Genomic DNA, 18,489 nt, shown 5'->3' with positions numbered 1-18,489 from the left:
TGGACCAAATTTCAAAATTCTAGAGCAACAAACACAAATCTTAGAAATTTTGATTTTTAGGCCTAACAAAAATCCATCATAATTTTCTAGTTAAAATTGAAATTTGTGTAATTTTATGCTATGGAAACTAAATTTTCAGAGATTACTAATTTAGACCTTTTTATTAATTGTGCCAAATTTCAAAATTCTATAGCTGAAAACACATTTTAGAAATTTTTATTTTTAGTCTCGACAAAAATCCATTATTATTTCCTAGTTAAAATTGTAATTTTCGTAATTTTAATGTTATGATCACTAAATTTGCAGGAGTAACTAATTTGGACTTGTTTATTAATTGTACCAAATTTAAAAATTCTATCGCTAAAAACGCAGATTTAGAAATTTTTATTTTTAGACTCAACAAAAATCCATCATTATTTTCTAGATAAAATTGTAATTTTCGTAATTTTGATGCTATAAAATCTAAATTTGCAGGGATTACTAATTTAGACTTGCTTATTATTAATTGTGCCAAAGAAAAAAATTATAGAGCAAAAACTCCGGTAAATAAATAAATAAATATTTTTTTTTTTACCAAATGGTGGATGCGCCGGGACGAAATAATTAAAAATTGTAAATTGTTATTTTCTCAAAGTTCGCAAATTTTTATTTTATCAAAAAAAACTTCAATTAATTCTGCGATTATTTCCACATATTTGCCAGAGAAGAAAGTAATAAATGATTGGTGCATTATTTTCAAAATTATTGAATGTTAATTACATGTTTGCAACATAAATTCTAGTCGTTATATTTGTAAAATGAAACTAAAAAATAAAATTGTAAAATTGTTTAATTGCATTTATTTTATTGTATAAACAAAGCTTTTAGGAAAAAATAAAAATACAAAATTTTCAAATTAAATTGTTTTTTTCAATTAATTAAAAAAAATAGAAAAAAAATTGGCTCACTCTGGGAAATGCGGGAATGATTGCAGAATTAATCAATGTTTTTTTTGAGAAAATAAAATATAAAATAAAAAATGATGAACACCGAGAAAATAACGTTTCTTTCAAAAAAAATCGAAAATTTTATTAAATTTATCATCTTAAATTTTTTTTGTATTTTTTATATAAAATATATATAAAAATATAAGAAAGTTTTTTTATATAGTAGAAAAAGATAAAAAAACTTTCAAATAAAGTCGGGGTCAAAAGTGGTTGATTTGGTGCGGAATACTCCATATACTCACCTCAAACTGTTAAAATTGAGAAAAATTCGCGTCGATACTTCGTAACAGAGTTGCGTCCTCCACTTTTCCAAGTTATTTGTCCTGGTATCTCCAGAGTTCCCGCGGGACCTAAAGGACTTCGAGCCTATATCCATATATATCAGGATTATGTTATCTGATCCTCTTAGACAGTTCTACACAAATAATTGTGTACACTACAACAAATGGGTCCCGGGAGAACGACATCAAGATGAAAAAAATACGAGCTCGCACGTTCTAATTTAATTCTGTCTTATTTCTGCTTGTCTGGCGTGACTGATAAAACACGTGATATGAAGAAATGTGTATTTCCGCCGACGATCTGCGAGAAAATTGCGCATACTTTCTTGACACCTCGACTCTATAGAAATCAGAGCAACATTGTCTCACATTTACATTGAAATTTGTCGTAAAATTGCAGCGCATAAAAACTTAACACACGTGTGAAAATAGTTTCCCTACTTGTCAAACCACACGGCAATTTTTCAAAGTGAAGCGCCATCGTTTAAAATTTAACATCGTTTTGTGTTGAGCAGAGGATCGACGGAAATGCTCCAACATTTTCGGAATAAACGAGTGCAACTGACGCGAGTTCGAAGGACGAGATAATGCCTTTCCATTTCCGGGAGATTACGGTTTTTTCTTCGGGAATAAAGGAAAGGGATTTTATTGGAACAATTAGAATCGGCGTAAATCAAAATTTAATATCGCGCTGTGGAGGAATGAGAATGTGAGACGGTTGCCAAAACTTTACATTATGTATCATAAACTCGTAAACTAGATATTTCAGGAAGTGAAATGTAATACGTTGTTGTAATGCGCTTTTATCCCTGTTTTGTGAAACGTAGATAACGAAGTTTGGACGAAAGGAAATGAAAAAACGGCTGGAATTGTTATAATTAAATGCAGACTGCAGCTGGGCGCATTCACCATTTTCACACTTTGCAAAACGAGGCGTGGAGGAAGTTGGCGCTTTTCTGGAGTTTTAAACTAAATATATAAATGGGCGTCCAATAATTGTCCATGAAAAGTGGACAATTCCATTAGATAAAATTAATTTCTTAGTTGCAACATTCGTAGTTACAGTTGAGAAATTTCAGGGCCAACGGAAAGTCTAAAATTTTCTAATAAAATTTGTAATTTTTGTAGATTTTATAATACGACAATTAAATTTTGGGAGATTACTAATTCAGACTTGCTTGTTGTGCCAAAATTCAAAATTTTAAAACTAAAGGCACCGATTTTAGAAATTTTTATTTTTAGGTTCAACAAAAATCCATCATTAGTTTTTAGTCAAAATTCTAATTCTCGTAATTTTGATGCTATAAAAACTAAATTTGCAGAAATTACTACTTTAAGCTTGTTTATACCAAATTTCAAAATTCTAGAGCAAAAAACACAGATTTAAGAAATTTTAATTTTTGGGTTCAACAAAAATCCATCAATATTTTCTAGTTAAAATTGTAATTTTTGTAATTTTGATACTATGAATACTAAATTTGCAGGGATTACTAATTTAGACTTGCTTGTTAGTTGTGCCAAATTTCAAAATTCTAGAGCACAAACACAGATTTGAGAAATTTTTATTTTTAGACTCAACAGAAATCCATCATTTCCCAGTTAAAATTGTAATTTTCGTTATTTTGATGGTATGAAAACTAAATTTGCAGAAATTACTAATTAAGGTTTGTTAATTAATTGCATCAAATTTCAAAATTCTAGAGCAACAAACACAGATTTTTAAAAAAAATATTTTTAGGCCTAACAAAAATTTATCATTATTTTCTAGTTAAAATTGTAAATTTCGTAATTTTGATGCTATGAAAACTAAATTTTTAGGGATTACTAACTTAGGCTTGTTTATTATTTGTGCCAAATTTCAAAATTCCAGAGCAACAAACACTGACTTTAGAAATTTTTATTTTTACGCCCAACAAAAAACCATCATTATTTTCTAGTTAAAATTGTAGTTTCCGTAATTTTGATGCTATAAAATTTAAATTTACAAAAATTACTAGTTTAGACTTGCTTATTATTTGTGCCAAAGAAAAAAATTATAGGGCAAAAACACAGATTTGAGAAATTTTTATTTTTAAACTCAACAGAAATCCATCATTATTTCCCAGTTAAAATTGTAATTTTCGTTATTTTGATGGTATGAAAACTAAATTTTGCAGAAATTACTAATTAAGGCTTGTTAATTAATTGCATTAAATTTCAAAATTCTAGAGCAACAAACACAGATTTTAGAAATTTTTATTTTTAGGCCTAATGAAAATCCATTATTACTTTCTAGTTAAAATTGTAAATTTCGTAATTTTGATACTATGAAAACTAAATTTTTAGGGATTACTAACTTAGGCTTGTTTATTATTTGTGCCAAATTTCAAAATTCCAGAGCAACAAACACAGACTTTAGAAATTTTTATTTTTAGGCCCAACAAAAATCCATCATTATTTTCTAGTTAAAATTGTAGTTTCCGTAATTTTGATGCTATAAAATTAAAATTTACAGAAATTACTAGTTTAGACTTGCTTATTATTGGTGCCAAAGAAAAAAAATTATAGAGCAAAAACACAGATTTGAGAAATTTTTATTTTTAGACTCAACAGAAATCCATCATTATTTCCCAGTTAAAATTGTAATTTTCGTTATTTTGATGGTAAGAAAACTAAATTTTGCAGAAATTACTAATTAAGGCTTGTTAATTAATTGCACTAAATTTCAAAATTCTAGAGCAACAAACACAGATTTTAGAAATTTTTATTTTTAGGCCTAATGAAAATTCATTATTATTTTCTAGTTAAAATTGTAAATTTCGTAATTTTGATACTATGAAAACTAAATTTTTAGGGACTACTAATTTTGGCTTGTTTATTATTTGTGCCAAATTTCAAAATTCCAGAGCAACAAACACAGACTTTAGAAATTTTTATTTTTAGGCCCAACAAAAATCCATCATTATTTTCTAGTTAAAATTGTAGTTTCCGTAATTTTGATGCTATAAAATTAAAATTTACAGAAATTACTAGTTTAGACTTGCTTATTATTGGTGCCAAAGAAAAAAATTATAGAGCAAAAACACAGATTTGAGAAATTTTTATTTTTAGACTCAACAGAAATCCATCATTATTTCCCAGTTAAAATTGTAATTTTCGTTATTTTGATGGTATGAAAACTAAATTTTGCAGAAATTACTAATTAAGGCTAATTAATTGCACTAAATTTCAAAATTCTAGAGCAACAAACACAGATTTTAGAAATTTTTATTTTTAGGCCTAATGAAAATCCATTATTATTTTCTAGTCAAAATTGTAAATTTCGTAATTTTAATGCTATGAAAACTAAATTTTTAGGGATTACTAACTTAGGCTTGTTTATTATTTGTGCCAAATTTCAAAATTCTAGAGCAACAAACACAGACTTTAGAAATTTTTATTTTTAGGCCCAACAAAAATCTATCATTATTTTCTAGTTAAAATTGTAATTTCCGTAATTTTAATGCTATAAAATTCAAATTTACAGAAATTACTAATTTAGACTTGCTTATTATTTGTGCCAAAGAAAAAAATTATAGAGCAAAAACTCCGGTAAATAAAAAAACATAATGTTTTTTTACCAAATGGTGGATGCGCCGGGACAAAATAATTAAAAATTGTAAATTCTTTATTTCCACACATTACTAAAACACGAGAAGTGTCCCCATTTTCAAATTAAATCTCTAAATAGGCATCCAATAATTGCCTAAATCCGAAACTGCTCAATTAAAATCGACAATTCCATCAGCTTTGTTTGTCAAACTAGATCAAATTGAGCCTAATTTTTCAATTATGTAACAAATCATATCAAATTTTGCATTGTTTGCGCGTTATTGTAGCCACTAAAATTAGTTTAGTTACGACGCTTTATCAAGAAAAAACTAATTTATTTAGCCCCCATGGTAATATTTTTACGATCCGAACGTGCAATATTCAGATCTTTCCGAACCGGCTGAGAATTTCCATGTAAAATTGAAATTCACTCTCTTCGCATTGAGCTTTACATCTTAAAAGAGCCTTAAAACCGCCGATAAAACGACACAACAGCCTTGGAAATAAAATCCTCCTTAGCTCCGTCACTTTTTCTCCAGTCTAGCCAACACGAGATTTATTCGAGTTGTTGTAACTGGTTCGTGTGAATTCCCTCAGTGCTGCCAACCCGAAACGACGTGGCTTTGACACACGATTAGCATGCTGAACCGTCATAGGTTTAGTGTTGTCGAGTCGAAATCCAGACTAATTGTTTGGAATTTTCCAAGTTCGCCTCGCCGTTTCCCCACCCTTTGAGCATTTCTTGCGGGTTTAGACGTATAAATCCAACTTACATAAACCAGGAGATAAAGTTTATTTGTACAAGTTTGGCCGAGGGGAGTGTATTCTGTTGGACGGCCGCCAGGGTTTTTATCGTGTGCTTGTGGCTTTGATTAATGGGTTAGGGACATTTGTTTATTCTGTATACATTGGAATTAAGTTGTAAAGACTGCATTACATGCGATGCGTGCGCCAGTGGTGCAATGGTGACACGGCCGCTGATTAATTGTACTGAAATGATGCGCAGAAATGGAATTCGAATTAAAAAAAATTGTTGAAACTGTGCCGCCGGTGCCTTGGTGCAGTTTTTAAACCAAAAAAAGTTAATTATATCGTGAAACTAACCACATTTTATGCTTTCAACGATGCTAGGTTGGCTGCACTGCATCTGCTGCACTCTCATCCCCGATACTCTAATTACCACACTTTACAGAACCCTGTAATTTTCCCATCGTTGTTTGTACAGTCTTTCTTAATTATTCAGTCGCAAGACGAACTCCCCCAACACCCCATTTTTCCATTATCTCTAAAAATCCAATTGCAACGTTGCCGCGTCTCCAATCACTGCAACGTTGTCATTCGATTTCACGCGTCAAGAGATGCAATCACGTTGTCCTTGAGCGATTTTTCTGTTGACATTCCGTCCTTTCACGCATATTACGTCGGAAAAATACGAGCGAGAATGAAGTGGCGCAATTTTATTTAGCCGCCATAACTTTCGAGCGTTTCGACGCCATGTTTTATTCATGGCAGACGCGTTTATGACGGAACGTGACGATTAATGACAGTTAAATAACGGAGCTCGTTAGCTGATTGGTTAAAAGCGATGCTTTAACGGTTAATGACAGTTAAGGGATCACAGCCGCCTGGGGTTGTTGTGAGGTTGGGACATTCCACGGCTGCCTTGGTTCTGATGCCTGCAACTCACAGGAAGTCAATATTTAGACGGCAAATGAGACGGTTGTCTTGTAGGCGCTGCATAAATCTCCGCGAGCGCTAATGAAAGCTCCAAGGCCGCCTAGTGACCTTAATTCTTGGATTTTTATTTAGGGTAGGCTTTGAGAAACTTCACGGAAGTCGAGAGATCTGACAGTTGATATTTGTCATTTGAGTAAAGTTGGTAGCACTCCTAGCAATTTTGATTTATTTGATGCAACTGCGAAATCCCTAATTTTTTCCCCTAAAAAGTGAAAGCCTGATATACACCCAAGAATTTTCGAAAAAATTGACTGAACTGTAATTTTGACAACAGCAGGATTTGAAAAGAATAAGTTAAATACCTATAATTGATACCAATCAAATTTGATTAATAAATAGCTCAACAACTGTCAAGTTTATTAATAATCGCAAAATATAATGGTGAAAATTCAAGAAATTTGACTGTTCTTATTTGACATTTCGCAGGAATTGCAGCCTTCTGTGACTCACTCTGCTAACCGACCAATCACAGAGCCGCATTTTAAATTTGGCGCCAACAAAAATTCTATGCAAAGAAAAAAGGCTTTCGAAGCTAATAGTCGTGGGCAAGCATGTCAACTTGTTAAATCTTTAATTAAATCTCTCTTTTGGACCAAATCTTTAATTAATCATAATTATTAATTAATTTGACACCTAGCTTTGAAAACGTGGTAACCTCAAAATTGCTACATTCAATTTTTTCTCAATTTTCTCCTTAAAGCCTGATTTACACCCAAGAATTTTCGAAAATTCACACAGGAGAGTGGACTGAATTCAATTTTTGACATCAGCAAGATTTGAAGAGGATAAGTTAGATACCTGTAATGGATACCTGTCAAATTTGATTAATAAATAGCTCCACAACTGTCAAGTTGATTAATAATCGCAAGAAATAATGATGAAAATTTGAGAAATTTGACAGTTATCAATTGACATTTCGCATTTTAAATTTGGCGCCTATAAAAATTTCTTTCAGCGATAATAGCTTTTAGAAGCTAATAGTCGTGGGCAAGCTTGGCAACTTGTTAAATATTTTGAACCAAATCTTTAATTAATTAAAAGTATTAATTAATTAATTTGAGAGCAAACTTTGGGAACGTGGTAACCTCAAAAATTGCAACATTCAATTTCCCGCGGTAATTTTTCCCCTAAAACCTGATTTACACCCAAGAATTTTCGAAAATTCACACAAGAGAGTGGGTTAAACTCAATTTTTGACATCACAAGGATTTGAAAAAGATAAGTTAGCTATCTGTAATGGGTATCTGTCAAATTTGATTAAAAAATGGCTCCACAACTGTCAAGTTTATGAATAATCGTAAAGTATAGTGATAAAAATTTAAGAAATGTGACAGTTTTTATTTGTCATTTTTTTGCAGAAATTGTAGTCTTCTGTAACTCACTCTGCTGACCGACCAATCACACAGACGCATTTTAAATTTGGCGCCTAGAAAAATTCTATGCAGAGAAAATAGCCTTTAGAAGCTAATAGTCGTGCGCAAGCTTGCCAACTTGTTAAATCTTTAATTAAATCTCTCTTTTGAACCAAATCTTCAATTAATTATAATTATTAATTAATTTGAGAACGTCGTAACCTTAAAAATTTGCTACATTTAATTTTCCCCTAATTTTTTTCCTAATGCTTGATTTACACCTAAAAATCTTCGAAGTTGAGTGATAGCAATAAGGTTTGCTTTACTTTATTTCAGATTATCTAAAGGATTTGTTGAGGAACCAATTATTAATTTCTTTCGATTTTTTCTTAAAATTAAAGTTTTAAAGTTGAACTTTTGACATTAGAAACGTCAATTGCTTATTTAGTTACCACTTTCGCCAACTGTCACGTTTAGGATGTTTTGTTTTTGCCAACTATAATAGATAACTTTTACGTTTTGAGAATGAATATTAGAGCTCATTACTACCAATCCAGTTATTAAAAAGTTAAGTTGGTAGGAATTTGTAGCAATTTTTATTGGTAACAGTTGGCAGCAAAAACTTTTGACCCTGACGCAATTGTGACATAATAGTCTTACACAAGTTTACGTAAACTTGTTAAATCTTTATTTAAATCTCTCATTTAAAACAAATTTTTAATTAATTGTTAGTTAATCTCAAAAATCGCTACAAAGAATTGAAAGCCTGATTTACACCCACGAATTTTCGAGAATTTAGGTAGAACAGTGTAGTGGTAGCAATGAGTAGTAGTTTTGTTCAGTTTTTAATTCTGGATCTCGCGGGGAAAGCCCGAATAATAGAGATACATTATGACAGCTAAGGAAATTGCAACGTCACAGGAAATCCGTCCCATGCGTGCACGCTTGTCACATCTACGTTATACAAAGCTGTCGTCTTGATATCCAGGACAAAGACGAAACGTTGTGAAATTTATACGGGATTTTATGGAGGCGTTGGTGGCGGCGATAGTGATTGTTTACAGGGGCGGATCGCCGAGGGCGGAAAAATCACCGGGGAACAGATTTGCCTGTCCCATGCTCGATTGACAATCTACCAAGCTGTCAAAGAGACAGGGCTGCCACCACACCTGAAAATTAGCGTTCTTTTCGGGTTCTTGACTCACTTTGAGGCTGTAAACTAATTAAAACCGCAACAGCATCTCCATGCTTCGCTAATTTACATGTATATGGACAAATTCCGAACGGACCCTCCAAAATTAATTACTTCAAAGCGTCCAGATTACACGAAAATTAAGGAAAATATAAAACCTCTCGTAGGAAAATTTCCTTCGCAATTAAGTTGACGCCATATTGGATCTTGGCGTCTTTTATTAAACTATAGTCAAAAGATACAAGCACTAGAAATTTTCGCTTTTATTTTCATTACGGCGAAAGAGTCGCTCTTATTTATCCCTCGTCTTTGTATTTGTATCTTTTATGTGTTTTTAAAGCCTGAAATGAAGAAATATGGCCCAATAGTGCGTCAGCTGTGAGACATCGCACGACTTGATTTCGTTCATTCTAAGCTGAGGCGAATTTTCGGTGTAATTGCTTTTTGGGGGGCGGCGAGGGGGCGGCGACCACTCCAAGGTGGCCCAGAAAATGCATAAAATTGGTGGACGCCGTTATTAATGTGGCAACCCTGTCCCACATTCCCAGCATTCATCATAGGGCAAAAACTTAAATCCCCAACTCAGTTGTTTTTTCAGTCCGACTTCCGCAAGACAAACAATGAAATTGAATACTCAGACTCGCGTTATTCCCAACTTAAACATTCGTTTGTTTAAATAAAACCGAAAATGACGTCATGTTAATTGCGGCCATCTTGTCTAAACAATATTGCGTGCTATAAATCCGCACCGTCATCTGTAAAAGTGTCCGTGTAATGTGGGGGTTCCAAAAAAGATAAATCTGTGTCGGTAGCGGGTGGCGGCGTCATCAGGGGTGGATATTATAATACCGGGGGTTGTGGGGGCGGCGGTCTTAAGAGTGCAACGGGAAATGAAAACAGTAAAATGTTATTGGCCGATGTTGGACCATATTTACATTCATAACACACGCGGTGATACATCAATATTTTTTGTCAGTTGGCAGAAGTGGCGTTATTGTTTTTAGAGCGGCGGAGTTTAAATCAGCTCAAAAATGAAACACTTTACTCGAACTGTTCCTCGTCTTATAAATTGCTTCATCTCCTTACAACTTTCCAACTCCGTCATCATTTTTCGAAGCGCACTTTCATTTATTCAATACTCCAAGTTTTCTCTTTGATATTTCTTTTATTAAAACCGAAGTCGTATTTATCATGGTCTTGACGGAAACATTTTCTATTTCCGTCCGGATCCGATGAGCTTCAATTAGAGCAACTGGGAAAAATTGGCGCTCGCTTTAGCTCCCATCAATCTGCGATAACAATAATAACAACAAAACCGACGATGATTTATGAATTGAAATGTAATTGGTCGTCGACGCGTTTCCTGTGGTTCCCCCGAGGCCAATTTATGTTTATTAGAATTCCCAAGAAGGGCAGGTGCCCCGAAACCGCGTAATTAACCGACTCGATTTAGAAGAGCCTTTTCGCAGCCGCTTTAAACACCAATTAAATATTAATTGCGTGCTTCGGTGCTTTCGATTGGAATGAAATGGAAACGAGGGGGTATGTGGATTTTCCAAGCCGCGAAAGTAGTCAAAGGAGGAAATTTAACGAGGTTAATGGAAGAGGCCCCCACTCGTAATTATTGAGAGTGCGGAACGAAAAAGATTCGGCTTGTTTTAATTTATATTTCCACGAGATGCGGCGGGAGATAATTCACTTTTTCACACCAAAATATCAATTTTCGGGAAATATAATTAAAATCCCGGACCAAGGAACGTCTCATACATCACTACCAACCTAAATCGATTATTCCCCAGTTCATCGCCCGGCTCGGTATTTGTAATGTTGGTAGAATGCATCAGAATTCGTGGCATTGCAAGCTTCCACCTGCTACAGAGAGGAATGAAGTTGTGGATTTAAGCTCCATGAAGTTAGCCTCAAGCTTAATCGAACAAAACAATCGGTGACATTCTACATTAATCTCTGGAAAAATGAGCCGTGGCATTTTTCATCGGCTCCAAGTTTCCTTATTTAATATGCGGACCGAGTGGATTCTCGCGAAGAAAAGTGTGCCAACTTTTTAATTAATTCTCTAATTTGTTGCTTGTACAATCTGAGGGTTGTTTATTTCACGCGTTGGGAGTTGGAGTTTTTAAGATATCGATTGCTTTAGAGAAAAACTCTCAAGAGGAAGTTTTTGTGCTCATTAAACTGAATTTTGTTTTAGATATAATTAATTTTAAGGGTATTAGATGAAGTTGGGTTCAAAGTATTAAGGAGATCGACAGGGGCTAACTTTATAATTGCTGTTTGCGTTTATAATTATCTTGTGTGAAATGAAGAGATAAAATTATTGTATGGTATTGCTTTGTTTGCATTTCTGTTCCACATCGATCGAGCCTTGCAGAGGTTTCGTTTTAAGCTTGTTTTGACGCAATCATAGACACTTTGGAAAAAATTTATTGCCCGGCGCATCCACCATATTTTTTAATTTTCTTAATCGGTTAAGAAGTGGACGGTTTTATTTGTAACCAATCAAAGAACTTAAAAAAGACTTGGGTTTAACAAAAAACTAATAATTATTATGATACCAGTGGCGTAGTCATCGTCATTTAATTTTAAAATTCTGTAAGTTTGACTGGTTTAATGTCAAAACATTTAGATTTGGTGGATTTATTACCTTAAGTGCGTTTATTCTTTGTGCCAAAATGCAAAATTTTAGAGGAAGAAGTACAAATTTAAATGAAATATTATGAGTAAGATAGACCCATGTTTAAAGTTTTGCGTTAAATTCTGTAACTCCGGTAGCTCTAACGGTAAAGCATTGAAATTTGGCAGATTTATTAGTTTAGAAGCATTTATTGAATGTGTTAAATTACAGAATTTAAGAACAAGAAATAAAGATTTTGGAATTTTTTTGTAGTTGGTAAAAACTCAAATTCAAATTTTTTTATTAAATTCTATAAGTTTGACAGTTTTACCCTTAAAGCAATGAAATTTAAATTTTTTATTTTGTTGAAAGCACTCATTGATTGTGTTAAATTACAGAACTTTAGAATTAAAAATAAAAATTTTGAAATTTTATTGTATTTGGTAAAAACTCAAATTCAAAATTTTCTATTAAATTCTATAAGTTTGACAGTTTTACCGTTAAAGCAATGAAATTTAAAGTATTTATTACTTTAAAGGCACTTATTGACTGTGTTAAATTACAAAACTTTAGAACTAGAAATAAAAATTTTAGAATTTTTTTGTATTTGGCACTAACAAAAAAACAAAATTTTCTATTAAATTCAGTAAGATTGACAGTTTTACCGTTAAAGCAATCAAATTTGGAGTATTTATTATCTTGAAGACACTTATTAAGTATGCTAAATTACAGAATTTTAGAACAAGAAATTAAGATTTTGGAATTTTTTTTAATTGGTACAAACTCAAATTCAAAATTTTCTATTAAATTTTGTAAGGTTGACAGTTTTACCGTTAAAGCAATGAAATTTGGAAGATTTATTACTTTAAAGGCACTTATTCACTGTGTTAAATAACAGAACTTTAAAACTAGAAATAAAGATTTTGGAATTTTTTATAATAGGTACAAACTCAAATTCAATTTTTTTTATTAAATTTTGTAAGATCAACCGATTTACTGCTAAAACAATGAGATTTGGAGAATTTATTACTTGAAAGCCACTTATTGACTGTGCTAAATTACAGAACATTAGAGCTAGAAATAAAAATTTTGGGATTTTTTATATTTGATAAAAACTGAAACTCGAATTTTTTTTATTAAATTTTGTAAGATTGACAGTTTTACCGTTAAAGTAATGAAATTTGGAATTATTACTTTATTAAGTGTGCTAAATTACAAAACATTGTAACCAAAAACAAAAATTTTGAAATTTTTATCAGTGGTGTTATAACTCAAATTCGAGATTTTTTATTTAGTTTGACAGTTTTAGCGTTAAAACAATGAAATTTGCAAGATTTATTTATTTGAAGGCGCTTTTTGAGTGTACTAAATTCTAGAACTCTAGAACTAGAAGTAAAAATTTTGTAATTTTTTATAATTGGTACAAACTTATATTCAAAATTTTCTATTAAATTCTGTAAGTTTAACAGATTTACCGCTAAAGCAATGAAATTTGGAGGATACATTACTTTGAATGCGTTTTCAAAGTGTACTAAATTACAGCCCCTTAGAACATAAAGTAAGAATTTTAAAAATTTTTTAGTGTCAAAAAATAAAAAAACTACAGATTCCTAGTTTGCCGTCTCGAACAGGAATGGAACGCAACCCGCTTTTTTAATTATTCTTCCATTCCAAAAATCGATGAATCGGGATAGCAAACCGTCTTTTACCAACTGAAGTAGAAACGTCGCCCTTCACCGTCCATTAAGCATCAACTCCTGCATTTTCTTCGTCCACATGCACTAGGGCGTGCTGTAAAGTTGGCAGTAGTGCACCATTTGACATTCTTCACACCCCATTATGTCAGCATTGCCAACTTTTGCATGTTGCGCGAAATAAATTCCCTTTGATGTCCTCCACTTGATTGATGTATTTTAATAAAATTTCGTGAACGTCGTGGGTTTTAGGAGCCGCGCCGCCGATAATTCAACGAGTCTTAATTAAGGAGATGAGACATTATTTCAAGGGGGCAGCAACAGTAAATTTTCCGCTTGAATCACCACTAATTCCTACAGGAAACGGCGTGTTAATTTCAGTCGAGAACAAGAGTAACGTTTAATTACAATTACATAAGAGACAATGACTTCCGGTGATAAAAACGGGATCGATTTATTAAAATGTATTTCGCTAAACTCGGAGAAACCGCAATTCTAAACAATAATTGGCTTTCGGGTTTAAACTCCGAGGAAAGAATTGAATAAATTGAATGTAATCTTCCGTCGCAATTTAATAAGCCGCCCCTGAACTTATAGTCGCACAATGAAAACCATCGATGGCACGAGAGGTTTGATAAAATTATATTGTACTGTCGCGATTCGATTTCAATCGACATACGACTGAGAAAGGGGAGCGCTAGGAGGCGCCGGGGTAGTTAATAAACTCCCTTCTCTGTTTTTCTCTATTATATTGCCCATTGATGGAATAAATGAACTACGAATAAACGTGGGTTTCCCCCATTTCGTCCTATTATAACACACAATCTCAGCGTGTCAGTCACAGATAAACCGGAAATGACTTACCGCCATTGTTATTGCAGGGTTGTGTTAGGTTAGGAGCATCAAATTCGATTAACCGCAATTGAGGGTTAATATTGCTTTACCCCATAAATAAAATAGACAAGCAATCCTTAAACTTTTACTCATGAAACTGTACTTCAATTCTGCTCTTTGACAAGGGCAGTGGCGGAAGGGGGCGTCAGCCCTGAAACAAAAACGATTAACAGAAAAAGTCGCCGGAGCTCGAAAATTCCAGCAAGTCTACTTACTTTAAGCTCTATATGCTTGCTGGAATTTTTCGAGCCATTCATCTTGTAGCCATTCAACCAAATCAAACGGTCTGTTGAGAGTAAGAATAGAACCTCGAGTTACTCCAACGAGGAATGTTTACCTGACCAGTCAAACACACCGTCGTCTGTGAATCCTTTTTCTTTGAACAAGTCTTTGAATAACTTCTTCAAGTAGTCGTAATCCGGCGTTTCGAAGAAGTCTAAGCGTCGCACATATCGGAGATACGTCGCCATTTCTTCAGGATGACCCTCACAGAGTGTTTCTATAGGTGTGGTTCGTTTCGTTTCTCCAATTTTCTGGTAGCGTTCTTTAAGAGTGTCGGCTTTGAGGCCCTGCCATGGTAAAGAGCCGCGAAGGAAGTACATGAACATGTGCCCCATGGCTTCGAGGTCGTCTCTTCGACTCTGTTCGCGACCAAGATGGGTGTTGATACTCATGTATCTCGCGGTACCGGTGAGAGACTTGTGTTCTCTATGTTAAAGAAGTTACCACTAACTAAGAAGGAGTGGTACTGACCTGTACGGAATGTGTCGATTGGTGGCTTCATCCAAGTACTCTTTCGCTAATCCAAAGTCGATAATATGGATAATCTTCTCCTTTTTTGTCTTAGTCCTCCCCAACAAGAAATTCTCTGGTTTGATGTCCCGATAAATCAACCTCTTACTGTGCACGTACTCAATCCTCGTCAACAGTTGGTCGGCTATCAACAACACAGTCTTCAACTTAAACCGTCTATTACACAACGTGAAGAGATCCTCAAGACTCGGACCAAGCAACTCCATCACCATCGCATTGTACCTCCCTCCACAAGTCCCCAAATGGTAACACTTTGGAATCCCTTCATGCGCCCCCAAAATCTTGTAAAACCGATACTCTAAATGAAGTTGTGGCGCTTTCGTCTTGATAGGCTCTAATTTAATAGCCACGTGCTCGTTGTTGTAGAGATTTTTACCAAGACGCAACTCCCCGAAGTTTCCGCTTCCTATTTTCTTACCTACGCGGAAATTCGGGCCGACCATTAACAGGCCGGAACTGGAGTTGTGACGGGACTGCATTTCCGGGTTTTACATTACAGAAATTTTGACGGGACCTGAGCGCTGACTTTGACGGCCCAGTCAAAATTGGCGCGGGGACGACGGGGGGGAAAGTATTTGATTTTTTTTAGGGGGTTGGCAACTCTGACGGCACTTTGTCAATTTGAGTTTTAAATTGAAAGGTGTCATTGCCAACATGAGAAAAGTGAAGAGCTTGTTTTTTGCTTAAGGCAATATTTAGGGTGTTTAGTTTTCTCAAAATCAATTTTTTTTTATTAACTCAGTAAGTTTGACGGTTTTGCCATTAAAGGAGTGAAAGTTGGAGGATTTATTACTTTGGGGGCGCTTATTAAGTGTACTAATTTACAGAACTTTTAAGACAATAACAAAATTTTTTGAGTTTTTGATAATTGGTATGTACAAATTAAATTTAAAATTTTCTTTTCAGTTCTGAAAGTTTGACAGTTTTATCAGTAAAGCAGTGAAATTTGGAGGATTCATTTCTGTGAAAGCGCTTATTAAGTGTACTAAATTACAGAACGTTAGAACTGGAAGCAAAAATTTTGGAGTTTTTTATAATTAGTACAAACTCAAATTCAAAATTTTGAATTAAATTCTGTAAGTTTGACAGTTTTGCCGTTAAAGCAGTGAAACTTGGAGGATTTATTTGTTTGGAGGCGCTTATTTAGTGTACCAAATTACAGAACTTTAAAGCTGGAAACAAAAATTTTGGAATTTTTTATAATGAGTACAAACTCAAATTCAAATTTTTTTTTTAAATTTTGAAAGTTTGACAGTATCATCGGTAAAGCAGTGAAATTTAGAGGATTTATTTGTTTGGAGGCGCTTATTCAGTGTATCAAATTGCAGAACTTTTAAACCGAAAACAAAAATTTTGGAGTTTTTTATAATTGATACAAACTCAAATTCAAATTTTTTTATTAAATTCTGTAAGTTTGACAGTTTTATGTTTAAAGCAGTGAAATTTGGAAAATTTATTTCTTTGGCGGCGCTTGTTAAGTGTACTAAATTACAGAACCTTTGAACTGGAAGCAAGAATTTTTGAATTTTTTTATAATTGGTACAAACTTAAACTCAAAATTTTCAATTAAATTCTGTAAGTTTGACAGTTTTGCCGTTAAATAGTGAAACTTGGAGGATTTATTTGTTTGAAGGCGTACCAAATTGCAGAACCTTTAAACCAAAAACAAGAATTTTAGAATTTTTTATAATTGGTACGAACTCAAATTCAAAATATTCTATTAAATTCTGTAAGCAACGAAATTGGAAGATTAATTTCTTTAGAGGCGCTTATTAAGTGTACTAAATTACAGAACGTTAGAACTGGAAGCAAGAATTTTGGATTTTTTTTATAATTGGTACAAACTCAAATTCAAAATTTTGAATTAAATTTTGTAAGTTTGACAGTTTTGCCGTTAAAGCAGTGAAACTTGGAGGATTTATTTGTTTGGAGGCGCTTATTTAGTGTACCAAATTACAGAACTTTAAAGCTGGAAACAAAAATTTTGAAATTTTTTATAATTAGTACAAACTCAAATTCAAAATTTTCTTTTAAATTCTGAAAGTTTGACAGTATTATCGGTAAAGCAGTGAAATTTAGACGATTTATTTGTTTGGAGGCGCTTATTCAGCGTATCAAATTGCAGAACTTTTAAACCGAAAACAAAAATTTTGGAGTTTTTTTATAATTGATACAAACTCAAATTCAAATTTTTTTTATTAAATTCTGTAAGTTTGACAGTTTTATGTTTAAAGCAATGAAATTTGGAAAATTTATTTCTTTGGCGGCGCTTATTAAGTGTACTAAGTTACAGAACGTTTGAACTGGAAGCAAGAATTTTTGAATTTTTTTATAATTGGTACAAACTTAAACTCAAAATTTTCAATTAAATTCTGTAAGTTTGACAGTTTTGCCGTTAAATAGTGAAACTTGGAGGATTTATTTGTTTGAAGGCGCTTATTCAGGGTACCAAATTGCAGAACTTTTAAACCAAAAACAAGAATTTTAGAATTTTTTATAATTGGTACGAACTCAAATTCAAAATATTCTATTAAATTCTGTAAGCAACGAAATTTGGAAGATTAATTTCTTTAGAGGCGCTTATTAAGTGTACTAAATTACAGAACGTTAGAACTGGAAGCAAGGATTTTGGATTTTTTTTATAATTGGTACGAACTCAAATTCAAAATTTTCAATTAAATTCTGTAAGTTTGACAGTTTGGCCGTTAAAGCAGTGAAACTTGGAGGATTAATTTTTTTAGAGGCGCTTATTTAGTGTACCAAATTTCAGAACTTTAAAACTGGGAACAAAAATTTTGGAATTTTTTATAATTGGTACAAACTCAAATTCAAAATTTTCTATTAAATTCTGTAAATTTGACAGTTTTATCGTTAAACCACTGAAATTTGGAGGATTTATTTCTTTAGAGGCGCTTATTAAGTGTACAAAATTACACAACTTAAGAACTAGAAACAACAATTTTGGAATTTTTTATACGCAGAAGGTCGGGCCGTCCATTACAGACCGGAACTGGAGTTGTGGCGGAACTGCATCTCTATTTAGTTATATAATGCTTTGAAATTTGGCACAACTATTAGGCGCACCAACAATACTGAGTGTACTAAATTTCATAATTATAGGGCGCCAAATCCTAGAGCTACAGCGCCTAATAAAATAATCAGTGATTTTACTATTCTCAAATTTTAAAATGCTTGAGATTTTTTACTTTTTTGACACAGTTATTTGTTACATAAGCATCAATATTTGTGCTAAATTTTAACATTATAGATTGTCAACCCCCTGAATTACAGCCCTCAAAATAATTTTTCTTTGCCTGAAAATTTAAATTTGTGCAGTT

General features: G+C 33.0%; 2 protein-coding genes across 2 annotated transcripts in view; one reads left to right on the top strand and one right to left on the bottom strand.

The window, feature by feature from the left end:
• Positions 1 to 18,489, top strand: part of LOC148170976 (kielin/chordin-like protein) — a 58,406-nt gene that overhangs the window by 20,802 nt on the left and 19,115 nt on the right. The window lies entirely within an intron of this gene.
• On the bottom strand, positions 14,357 to 15,630 carry LOC148170978 (casein kinase I-like). Its single transcript, XM_088041169.1, has 4 exons — positions 15,092 to 15,630; positions 14,676 to 15,046; positions 14,522 to 14,624; positions 14,357 to 14,489 (listed from the first exon to the last, which is right to left on the bottom strand). Exons 1-4 carry the CDS (start codon positions 15,628 to 15,630, stop codon positions 14,357 to 14,359), a joined length of 1,146 nt encoding a protein of 381 aa, XP_087897295.1.

Source organism: Gnatocerus cornutus, chromosome 7 (genome assembly GCF_029298725.1).
Source record: "Gnatocerus cornutus isolate USDA-ARS CGAHR chromosome 7, icGnaCorn1.1, whole genome shotgun sequence".
Taxonomy (NCBI): Eukaryota; Metazoa; Arthropoda; class Insecta; order Coleoptera; family Tenebrionidae; genus Gnatocerus; species Gnatocerus cornutus.
The sequence above is the reverse complement of the archived record's forward strand: the minus strand, read 5'-3'. Positions and strand labels throughout refer to the sequence as shown.

Coding starts and splice junctions, on each gene's coding strand:
- LOC148170978 (XM_088041169.1), bottom strand. CDS start 15,630: ATGCAGTCCCGTCACAACTCCAGTTCCGGCCTGTTAATGGTCGGCCCG. Junction 15,047..15,091: donor AATCGACACATTCCGTACAG/GTCAGTACCACT, acceptor TCTTTAACATAG/AGAACACAAGTCTCTCACCG. Junction 14,625..14,675: donor CGGTGTGTTTGACTGGTCAG/GTAAACATTCCT, acceptor TACTCTCAACAG/ACCGTTTGATTTGGTTGAAT.